Here is a 10,822-nt window from a genome sequence, read left to right as displayed (position 1 = left end):
GCAAAGTGCCAACACTGCAATTAAACCTGAATACTGAGGTTTTAGTTTAGAAAAAACAGCTGTTATCTGATGCTTGGCTGCTGGGGGGACTTGGCTCTGGTGCTGACAGAGAGGGCTCTGCCTGCCCACTGTAGCACTCGTGCCATAGGTTTGCCACCACTGGACTAGGGCAAGATAAAATTTTGAAGCTGCCAAAAGGAGGGCAGCTCCACTGCCCCTTGAGGCCTCCCAAGAGGCTCAGTGAAACCTCTCTCACTTCCTAGGAGTAAAGCTATTTTCTTCTTTTAAGACTTTATTTTTATCACAGGAGCTATTTGTCTGACTGTTCTCATGACTCAGGGGGTTGTCTGGATTCTGGCAATGGCCTATTATAGAGAAGCTGAAGCCCTCCACACCACCAAGCCAGATTCACTGAGCTACTGGCAGGCCAGTGAGGAAGTAAGGGATTACCACGGAGGAATTGCAAACACACCTACCAAACAAGATTGTGCTTTCAAAGATTGTCTTATTTGGCCTTTTATCTGGCCTTATTCTCAGATTTGAGCTATCTGAAGTAGAAATATCTGAGATAGTCAGACACTTGCTTTTCAGGCTTCCTAAGGATATGAACATTTACCTTTAACCCAAGAAAAGTTAGCAAATGTCAGTCAGGGGATACAGCCAGGCCTCAAAGGTCAAATGGCTGACATGGGAATGGAAAGCCTAGAGCTGACACATGAGCAGGCAGGAACACACCACGCTCAACATAGATGTTTTGAGCACTCACACTGGGAAGACAGAGGAAAAACAGGAATTACTGGACATATGAGCAGAAAGTAGTCACAACAACAAACAATTTCACCTATGAGAGAAGGAAATTAGGCAAAACTGTCCAAAGCTTGCTGGACATAGTGGCTCACACCTGTAATCCCAGCACTTGGGAGGCTGAGGCAGGAGGACTGCCATGAGTTCGAGGCCAGCCTGGGCTACATAGTGAGTTCAAGGGCAGCCTGCACTACATAGGGAGACCCTGTCTCAGAAAAAAAAAGTGCAAAGCTTGACCAGCGGTGTTTGATAATGTATCAAATCTTCATGGAAGTAGAGTTGGTTAATTTTTTTTTGAGACAGGATCTCAGGCTGTCCTTGAATTCACTATGTAGACCAGGCTGGCCTCAAACTCAAGGTGATCCTTCTGCCTTGACCCCTTCTTCCTTCCCAGTGTTGGGGATTATAGGCATGGACCACCATGCCTAGGTAGATTGGTAAATTATTGACCATGAAAGGGTACCTTATTTCTGGAACATCTCTCATATCTAAAGGTCTACATTTCATTAAACATTCTACTATGCCCAAGACAGGACTAGTTATGATTTAACCAAACAAAACAACATAGTGAAATCCAAAGAAAATTTTAAAAGTGAGAATCAAGGCTGGTGTGGTGGCACATGCTTGTAAATCCCAGCACTCGGGAGGCTAAGGCAGGAGGATCACTGGAAGTTTGAGGCCAGCCTGAATTACATAGTGAGACCCAACAAAAAATAAAAAAATTTTTTAAAAGTGACAATCTACAACTCTAGTAGAAAGATGAAAGAAAATAAATAAGCTGGGCATGGTGGTACACACCTGTGAACCCAGTACTCAGAAGGAGCCTGGTATGGTGGTACATGCCTGTAATCCAAGCACTCTGGGAGGCTAAGGCAGGAGGATCACAAATTGCCAGGGCAATTTAGCAAGTCATTACCTCAAAAAAAAAAATTTAAGAGGGCTAGGGATATAGCTCAGTCCTAAGGCCCTAGGTTCAAATACAGGGAGGAGAAGAGGAACAAACTAACCAACCAGCCAGGGTGGGATCTGTGTGAGGAGGTACATGGAGGGCTGTTTTAGTACTTGGGAAGCAGGCAGCCTGATCCCCAAGTCTGTATGTAGCTCCCATAGGAATGTCTGTCCCTGGGGTTCCTAGGCTGTATTTTTGCTTTGTTTTGAAGTACTGGGGATTGAACTCAGGACCTTGCGTTTGGGAGGCAGGTGGCAGCAAAGCTGAGCTAAATCCCCGGCCTGTTTTGTTTTTCTTTTTTTTTCTTTTTCTTTTTTTAGTACCGGGGATCGAACTCAGGACCTTGCACTTTCCAGGCAGGCAGCAGAACCACTGAGCTAAATCCCCGGCCTGTTTTGTTTTGTTTTTTAGACAGGGTCTCACTGTGTAGTCCATGGTGGCTTTGAACTCCTGGTGATCCTCCTGCCTCAGCCTCCCAAGTGCCGGCATAACAGGAGTGCGCCACCATGCCCAGCTCTTTCTTTTTAAAAGAGCTATTAGGCAATGTCTTCCTTCCCAGCCTTTCTTCCCAAATTCCCTACACTTCACAGTTCTGCTGACAGCACTTCTCACTCCACCCTAAGTTTCTTCTCTACCACTTGTTTCTACACTGCCTCCCAGGTCTTCCCACGTGGGCCCGCGTCTGTTTATCCAGGCTTCTCGACAAACTCGGCTCCTTGCCTTCGCGCTCTCTCCGGTACCCTCGCTGCTTCTCCCTGTCCTGTTCTCTTTGCTCTACCCTAGCCGTACCCGGACCCCACGAAGGAACCTCCTGTGCCCGTTCCTCTCCGTCCTCATTCCTCTGCCTCGACCCACCCTCCCGCCTTTTGAAGACCCTCAGCTCCCTGCTACCTTCTCCCCAACACCGGGACCTCGGGCCAAATTCCACCCATCAAGTTTTGGTCCCTAGTGCCCAAGCCCACCCCCAGCCCACGATTCCGCACGCTTCACGCCCAAGCCCCTCAGGCCCCGCCCCTGGAGGCAGAGGCCCCGCCCCAGATTGGCCTAAGCCCCACCCCTCACTTACCTGAGGCGTCTCCGCGCGCAAGGTTTCGAGGTTGGGGGAGGGAGGACGGTGTTGCGGAAGAGGGGGATAGGGCGGATGGGGTCCCCCACTCTGGCCCGGGTGGTCCAGTGCGGGGGGGGGGGGAGTGGGGTCACTGAGGTGGCAGTAGCCAGTCCGGAGCCGGGACCCGGGCACTCAGTGGCGGCGGCTCCATCTCTATCAGCGGCTTCACCTGAGGGACCAACCCCCCCCACCCCCCCATCAAATTCTCTCCCCCCAACAACGACTTCCGGTCCCACTACCCGGCGACAGGCAGCAGGGCCGAACACCGAGGGCCCCCAAACCGGAGAGACTGCTGGAACTAGGGGAGAGTAGCCGAGCGCCGAGAAACCTTCACGTCTAAAAGGCGCTGTTCTCCCCTGAGGGTAACTCAGACAACCACTTAGTAGACATCTAATCTGCAAACCAGGGACACACCTGGCGGTCCACGTGCTCCGGCACGACTGTCCTTAGTGCCAAGTGTAGCCCCTGCTCCTCCGAAGACAATACTGATTTTAACCTCAGCATTCTTGGCCTTTCCTGCCAAATGGTTAGGAATTGCAGGGAGCCGGGTTTTGAGGGTACCAATTTTTTTTTCAATCTTGGGATCTCCTGAGGTCAGTCACCTAAACGGCTGCAGGTGCTGACAGACCTCAGAGAAGAAAGTCCTACTCCTTGACTTCCAGGTCACTGCTCCTGTCAGCAACTCCATCACCCGTTTATTGACTTTGGGCTAATTTCAGCTGACCCAGTACCAATAAAAACTCCCTTTTGCAACATGCAAACTCCCCGGGCTCAAGAGGCCAAAGTCAATTTTATTGATGCATTTACAAAGAGTAGAGCTATAAACAGAGAGGGTTGTGTCCTCGATGTCCCTCACAATCCCCTGGCAACACAAAGGCAGTAGAAAGTAGCAGTTTTCTTACCACACACATTCTCAGAAGAATTTAAGAAAGCAAAATAAAAGCCTAGGATGATGATAAGCAGAAGTAGAGGTGAGGTAGGATGAAAAAACAGACAGTGCTTGTCTCAGAATTACTTTTCTCACCTCTAGCCCTTTGCTCCAACAGCTCTCCTCTGGCACAGGATCAGGGGCCAAGACGGGTATGTAACATAGTGTCAAGGAAGGTGGCTAGGTTGAAATATGCAATCTGTGTCCCGGAGTATGGCTCATAAAGGCATAGTGTGGGGTTGTGATCCAAAAAATGGAGAGCAGAGAAAGGTTTTTTGTGACAGTGAGGCCACAGGATGGGTGAAGGAGTTCAGTGGTTCTGGGGTAAAGATGGCTTCATACCATGCTCTCATGGGGCAACATGAACATGGACACGGTGCCAGGCATTGCTGAGCACACCTCTCAGGTTCCAGATTGGGGCCACAGTGTCTGGCTGCACATTATAGCTGTCATCCACAGCCTTGCAAATAATGTTCAATTCCTTTTGCCCAGCTGGCACAGGGGCTTGCAACTGCCATAGACGCCAAGCCCAGGCCTTTCTGGGACGCTGTTCCTCTTCATCCAACTCAGCTGCCTGCCAGGTTAGCCCCCCATCCAGAGACACATCAACCCGTATCACAGCCCTGCCACCACCACTCCATGCATAGCCCTTGACAGTCACATCCCCCGACTCTATCGTGTCCCCGGCCTGAGGCTCTGTGATGGCCGACTGGACAGGGAGTTCTTGAATAGATGGAGCTGAGTCAAAATCTACAGTGTCCCAGTCCACAGATGGACAGAAGCCTTTATAATCTCGCCGCTGCCAGTGGCTGTAACTTTCCTCTCCCTCCACACTCACTCTGCCCAGCCATTTGACATGGCGAGCACCTACCACACCAGGAACCACCACCCGCACAGGGAAGCCATGGTCACGAGGCAGAGGCTGCCCGTTCATCTCATATGCCAGCAGGACCTCAGCCTCAGGATCCAAGGCCCGAGTGAGAGGGATAGATGCTCCATAGGCAGTCCCAGTGGGGTCAGAGTCTAGTCCTTCAAAGCAGACCTGGGCCTCAGTGTCAGACAGCTGGTGACCAGCCTGGGCTAACACTTCACAGAGCCGTGCCCCAGCCCAGTGTGCAGTGCTGATGGCCCCCGTCCTCCACTCCAGACCTTTTACTTCCTTGATCTGAGTCATCTCAGAACGCCGGTTGCCGGCACACTGCAGAGTGACTGTGATTTCATGTTTGGGAAACTTGTACAAGTCATCCAGGGATAGGCACAATGACTGATATCCAGGTGCCCCTGCTACATGCAAGCGATAGGTATCGGGGTCCAGGTTAGGTACAGGCAGATGGTTCCGGATGAAGAAGATAGGGTTGGGTGTGATGTAGCTTTCTGTCAGCAGCTCAGGGGGAGGCTCTGCATTAAAGGGGCGTTGGCTGTTGACCTTCAGGGCTGGGTGACGCTTAGGATCACCAGCATAAGGGTCAGAAGTCTCCAAGGTTGGAGACACATTATCTTCAGGGTTCAGCTCCCCAATCTTGTACTTGGTCAGTAACTCACATACATGAGGCTGGTTGTGAGCAGCATAGAGGGCCCAGAAAGGCTCTAGGGGTCCCCCAGCTGCTAGCATCAGCTTTGAGGGACCTCCTGGATGTAGATCCACAAATTCTGTGACATCAAAGACTTCACAGCCCAGAGTTACCCAGATCCCAGTCTCAGGGCTGTTGTGGGAACTGACTTCCTCCTTAGTGTACATGCGTGGTGACTCCTGAGCAGCCTATAGGCAGGATAGAGGTAAGGCAAAAGGGAGTAGAATATTAAGAAATCACTCTAGATGGGAAGAAATTTCAAATGAGAAAGGGTACAAGGGAGGGGGAAAGGAAAGAAGGGACAAAGAAAAAAAGAATAGAAGGAAAAACTGGAAATAGGCTGGGTGTGGTGGCGCATGCCTGTAATCCCAGCACTTGGGAGGCTGAGGCAGGAGGCCAGCCTGGGCTACTAGTGAGTTCAAGACCAGCCAAAACTACATAGTGAGACCCTGCCCGCCCCTCCACTGGCAAAAAAAAAAGCTTTTGTAAATAAGGAAGGGAAGAGGTCTGGAAGGGAGGGGAGGGTAATGGAAAAAAAAAGGCAAGAAGGCCGGGGATTTAGCTCAGTTGTCCCTGCGTTGGAAGCGCAAGGTCCTGAGTTTGATCCCCGGTACCAAAAAAAAAATAATAATAATAATTAATTAATTAAAAAGAAGCGAGATATATCACATGTACAGGTACAAATTCCCTATGATGAATGTTATCATATATATCTAAAATGTACTAATACATTGATGTCATCATATTGTGCACCTAAAATGTACCAATAAACTTAATTTTAAAAATGTACCAATAAATGTTTTGCTTCCAAAAAATCACTCTAGCTCACTCTGACCCAATCCACAGTCTTAGCCACTAGAAAATTAAGGTGGTAGACAGCATCTCCACTGTGCATGAAAACAGTGCCACCACAGTTTCTGTAGTAACAGCAAGAATGTGGGTCCCAGGGGTTGCCGGGGGAGCTCATTAGAACCCCTTTGTGCCGATAGTGAAGCCCCTACCCTACTTACCCTACATCGATGATCATGATAGGCTAACACTGCACCAAGGCCTAGCAGGGTCCCCATGGCTTTCCATCTTCTAGTGCTAGAGTTATCAGAGAAGCTGGGGCTGGGGTGCTGGGGCTGAAGTGAATCATTTGTAGAGCAGGCCCGAATGCAGAGCCTGGAGGGAGTCATTCTGAGTCTGGAAGAAAGAGATCTTAGTAGGGCATGTGAAAGTGCCAGTAACAGTCTGGGGTCTGCCTCTCCCTGTTTGGTCACCGTTCCTTCAGTTAGAATTTAGTTTCTCCAGAGATGGGTGGGATAAGTGGAGTATGTTTTTTTTTTCCTCCTAGGCAACCTCTCAACTATCTTTTATCTGGAAGATAAGATAACTATCTGGCAGATAAGATAGTTATCTGGGAGATAAGTGTAGGATTAGAGTCCAGCTGGGGATGCCCTACCTGCAGGCCTGTTGAAGCCCAAGGACCACAGGTCTGTGCAGCAGCAGCAACATTGTGGCTGGCCTGTGCGAGGAAGACCAAGATCAAAATGAGACCCCTGTGAGGAGTGCTTAGGGAGGATTGAGAGAACGGGTGGGAGGAAGGAGCTGTCTGGGCAAGGGTAAGGGTCCAAACGGACAGATCCACTTCAGAGACAAAGAAGTCTCTGAAACTGGCAGGATGGAAAGGAAAGAGGGGTGGGTGCTTCTAGAATACCCATCTCCCATCCTCTACTCTATTTTGTCCACTACAGAGAACAATACCAAGGCCAAGGGCCCACAGGGCAGAAGCCAAATGTCTACTATCCAGTTTGGCAGTTCATTTATTTTGTGGTGTTCAGATTGAACCCAAGGCCTTGTGAATGGTAGGCAAGCTGTACCCCTGTCCTGCCCGTTTGGTTGGTAATTATTTCGGAAGTCAGCGGAGGACAACGAGGGTCAGACTGATGTAAATGAGGGCAAAAAGGCAAGAAAGAGCCGGGGATTTAGCTCTGTGGTTTCCCCACCTGCTGCGCAAAAGCAAGGACCTGAGTTAGATCCCCATACTGGCTCCTCACCCCCCCACCCCCGAAAAAAAAAAAAGGCAAGAAAGGCAGTATCAGCCTAATGAGGTGACACTAGCTGGAGTTTGTGAAACCCAGGCCTGCTGTTAACTAGTTCTCTATGCAGTAGAACTAATATGAAGAGTAAACAAGCAATAATGTTGTCATTGAAGGACTTTCCCCTTATCTCCCTCCATTTCCCCCAACAGATGACTTCAGCTGGGAACTGGACACCAATTCCAGGTCCCCACCTTAATTTCTATGCCTTCCAGTGAGCTTGGCAAATTTCGGAGTCAATGGCCAGGGTGTCAGGCTGGAAAGGGAAGTTAATTTTTCAGCTCTCTGTCCCGAAGCACTTGTCTTCCTCACAGCGCTGTGCCTCTAGCTGACCAATGATCCACCACTGATCAAGGTGGGGAGGCGTAAGATGTGTCCCAACTGCTGATGAAGATGCTGGGGACCAAGAGCGAGGGTGGTCACGGATCCGAAGGCAGAGAAACCGCCGTGGATGGGGAGTCTACTCTTTATGATTGATCAATCCCTGGGCCATGGAACCCTCGATCTCCTGGCACTTACCCTCAATTCCAGCAGCCTGCTGGGACCAGAATGGAGTCCCAGGTCTGGGAGGGGTGGCCTTCTGCTGTAACACAGAAATACCACTTCTTGGTGCGGGTGGTGGCTTCTCACTCCCCAGGGGCGCTTTAGGTAGGAAGATATGTCCAGCATTCGGGCAGAGTAGCAGGCCCTATGCCACTGCCTAGCAGATAGCACAGGGGGTCTTGGAGCAACACTCCGCAACCCCAAGGGCGCTCTGGCATGGGGAGCCGAGGCACTGCTACTTTTATTACACCTAAGCTTCGGAGCCCTGCAGGGTTCGGAGCCCTCCCGGCCTCCCCGCCACAGCCCCCCTTACCCAGCTCCTCGTCCGTGCCTCGTCGAAACCCTGCGGCTCCGGTAAGCACTGGGGGGGGGGGGGGTAGGCGGGGCGGCGGCGTGACGCGCTGGGTTTCTAAAGGCGGCCTCCGCCCCTGTGCCGTCCCCTAGCTATTGGCCCGCGGCTTCTCTGCTGCTTGGCTGCCTGCTGGAGGGCTGCCCAGAGAGGCGGGTTGCCAAGAGGGCTGGGGGAGAGGCTGGCCGCGTTGTTGCTTCTCCCACCTCACAGCTGTCGACTGGAGTCGATCACAGCCCGCTGGGCAAGAAATGGGACCCTCAGTGATGTCCAGAGACGGGCAGCGTTGACTAGTGCTGGTCAGCCCTTGGGCTGAAGCTCCGCCCCGCCTGGCAGCTAGGGGTCTGGGCGGAGAAAGAACTCACCCCTCCCCCTCCCCCACCCCAAGGCCTCAGGACCCAGAGGCATCTCCCGGCGCCCCTACTGTTTGATACTGGGTCTCGCTGTGTAATTCAGGCTACTCTGGAACTCACTATGGAGCCCAGGCTGGCCTTGAATTCGCTGCAATCCTCCTGCCTCAGCCTCCGGAGAGTTGGGATTACAGGCGTGCACCACGACACCCTACTATGCTCTACTGTTTTTGACAAGTGTCTGGGCTGCAACTACAATCCTGGTCTGTTTTAGGGAAAGCAAGGTCACTCGCTTCTCTTATATCCTGGAATGAAAGCAGAAATGTGCCTAAAATAGCGATTCCAAGACTTCAGCATTATGTGGGCTAGTTGAATTTGGAACCAACAACAAGGAACCTTTTAAATTTTGCGTGGTCAATTAAAAATTATTGCACTTTAACAAAAGCAATAGCAGTTTAACATCCAAAAGTACGACTATAGTTTTATTGTAAATTTAAGGACACTAACAATAAATTTGCTATTACCCTTTTATCATTTGCGCAGTAGAAATTCGTGAAACCTAGTTCTGCACCTGAGACAATCGTGTCCATACACTGCCCTTTGGAGGCCAGAGGGTCGAGCTACAGTCAATCAATTTAAACCAAGGTCTTCGCCTTTTAAATTTGGAAAATCACGTATACTGTACCTTCCCTTTCTAGGGAGCACTTTCACCAGGAATCAAGGATTCGAGGGTGAGGGTGGGGGATGTACTAAGAAACAGAAGGAAAGCGGAACTGACAGCAAAAACTTGATTTTGGCTCTGAACTTTTTGGAAATAGGTTTCTAACCTGTGCATAATTAATCACTAGAAAGACCTGAAAGCCCAACCTATCCTATCTATTGAAAAAAAAAAGTTTCAACCCAAGGAAAATATAGAGAATTTAGGGACTATCTAGAAGCCACAGGGGAAGACTCTTTCTTATGCATGCTCCTTTACATTTCATTTTACAGAGGAAGAAACTGAGGCATAGAGAACTAAGTACCTTGATCAAGGACACAGCTGCTAAGTTAGTAGAACTGGGACCGGAATGCAAGGTCTGCTGGGCATCAAATTTCCTTAAGATTCTTTTCTTTTTTTTTTTTTTAGGACACATTCTCACTATACAAGCTGGCCCTGAATCTATTATGTAGCCCAGGCTGGCCTCAAACTCAGGATCCTCCTGCCTCAGCCTCCCCAGTGGTAGATTACAGGTGTGTGTGCCACTGTGCCTAGATGATTCTTTGGAATTTAAAACTCTGACTGCAAACGTACCTATTTTTTTCCTTTTATCCTTCCATCCCTTTCCCTTTAGATTGTGATGAACTGAAGGGGTTCTAGTAGGAGTTGAAAGTAAATCGGGGGGGGGGGAATTTCTGTTGAGGCTTAATCCACATGATCAATCAATAAAGCTAATTCAGTGATTTCGCTTTCTTTCTTTTTGAGATATGGTTTTGCTAAATTGTCTGGGCTGGGCTTGAACTTGTAATCCTCTGGTCTCAGCCTCCCGAGATGCTAGGATTACAGGCATGTGCCACTGTGCCACAGTACCATTTTTTTTTTTGTCTTTTGGTACCAGGGACTGAACTCAAGACCTTGAGCTTGTGAGGCAGGCAGTGGAACCACTGAGCTAAATTCCCTGTGACAGTACCTATTTTTATTTTTTTTGGTACTGGGGATCGAACTTGGGTACTTGCGCTTGCGCAACAGGCGGCGAAATCACTGAGCTAAATCCCTGGCCCTAGTACCTATTTTTAAAACCTTGGGGTCATGGATCCTTTGAGAAACTGTTACAGCAACAGACCTTTAAAAAGTACACATAAGGGCTGGGGATTTAGCTCAGTGGTTTCAGTGCCTGCCTCGCAAGCACAAGGTCCCGAGTTCGATCTCTGGTACCAAAAAAAAAAAAAAGTACACATAAATTTTTGTACACTACCCCAAACAATTCACAAATGTCACTTTTCCCTCTAGTCTCATCAGTGGGCTGAGATCCAGACCACCCCTCCACACCTATATACATTCTACTGAGGGCCTAAAAAGAGAAAATCAGGGTCAGATATGAGAAACTATGTGGTTTTTTGAATGGGGTGATTGATTCAACAGGAAACAAAGAGCTACTTTCC

The 10,822-nt window shown here is 49.6% G+C and overlaps 2 protein-coding genes across 13 annotated transcripts in view; both read right to left on the bottom strand.

Annotated features, from left to right (window-relative positions):
• Positions 1-3,498, bottom strand: part of Ikzf4 (IKAROS family zinc finger 4) — a 32,917-nt gene extending 29,419 nt beyond the window's left edge. For all 5 annotated transcript variants that reach the window (XM_087192135.1, XM_087192136.1, XM_087192138.1 and 2 more), the window contains exon 1: positions 2,820-3,498. The gene's annotated coding sequence lies outside the window, so the exon portion shown is untranslated. The remainder of the gene's footprint in view (positions 1-2,819) is intronic.
• Positions 3,499-3,632: 134 nt separating this feature from the next.
• Suox (sulfite oxidase) lies at positions 3,633-8,650 on the bottom strand. Of its 8 annotated transcripts, none has more exons than XM_013078320.2 (6): positions 8,298-8,647; positions 7,961-8,024; positions 7,636-7,837; positions 6,805-6,867; positions 6,371-6,545; positions 3,633-5,548 (listed from the first exon to the last, which is right to left on the bottom strand). In XM_013078320.2, exons 4-6 carry the CDS (start codon positions 6,855-6,857, stop codon positions 4,139-4,141), a joined length of 1,638 nt encoding a protein of 545 aa, XP_012933774.1. In that variant the 5' UTR covers positions 6,858-6,867; positions 7,636-7,837; positions 7,961-8,024; positions 8,298-8,647; the 3' UTR covers positions 3,633-4,138. The 8 variants fall into 8 exon arrangements, with proteins under 8 accessions (XP_012933774.1, XP_012933775.1, XP_012933776.1 ...); XM_013078321.3 differs by having other exon boundaries at positions 7,961-8,021; XM_013078322.3 differs by lacking the exon at positions 7,961-8,024 and having other exon boundaries at positions 8,298-8,650.
• Between the last annotated feature and the right edge of the window lie 2,172 nt (positions 8,651-10,822).

The sequence above is a fragment of the Heterocephalus glaber genome, unplaced genomic scaffold (assembly GCF_053883595.1).
Source record: "Heterocephalus glaber isolate CG9 unplaced genomic scaffold, H.glaber_assembly_v1.0 deba00001569, whole genome shotgun sequence".
In the NCBI taxonomy this organism is placed as follows: domain Eukaryota; kingdom Metazoa; phylum Chordata; class Mammalia; order Rodentia; family Bathyergidae; genus Heterocephalus; species Heterocephalus glaber.
This window is presented reverse-complemented; position numbering and strand designations above follow the sequence as displayed.

Excerpts from the sequence above, each read along its gene's own strand:
- Suox (XM_013078322.3), bottom strand. The coding sequence starts at position 6,857 with ATGTTGCTGCTGCTGCACAGACCTGTGGTCCTTGGGCTTCAACAGGCC. Across the intron at positions 6,546-6,804 it reads GGGCTTCAACAGGCCTGCAG|ACTCAGAATGACTCCCTCCA; the intron begins GTAGGGCATCCC and ends TCTTTCTTCCAG. Across the intron at positions 5,549-6,370 it reads ATCATGATCATCGATGTAGG|GCTGCTCAGGAGTCACCACG; the intron begins GTAAGTAGGGTA and ends TCCTGCCTATAG.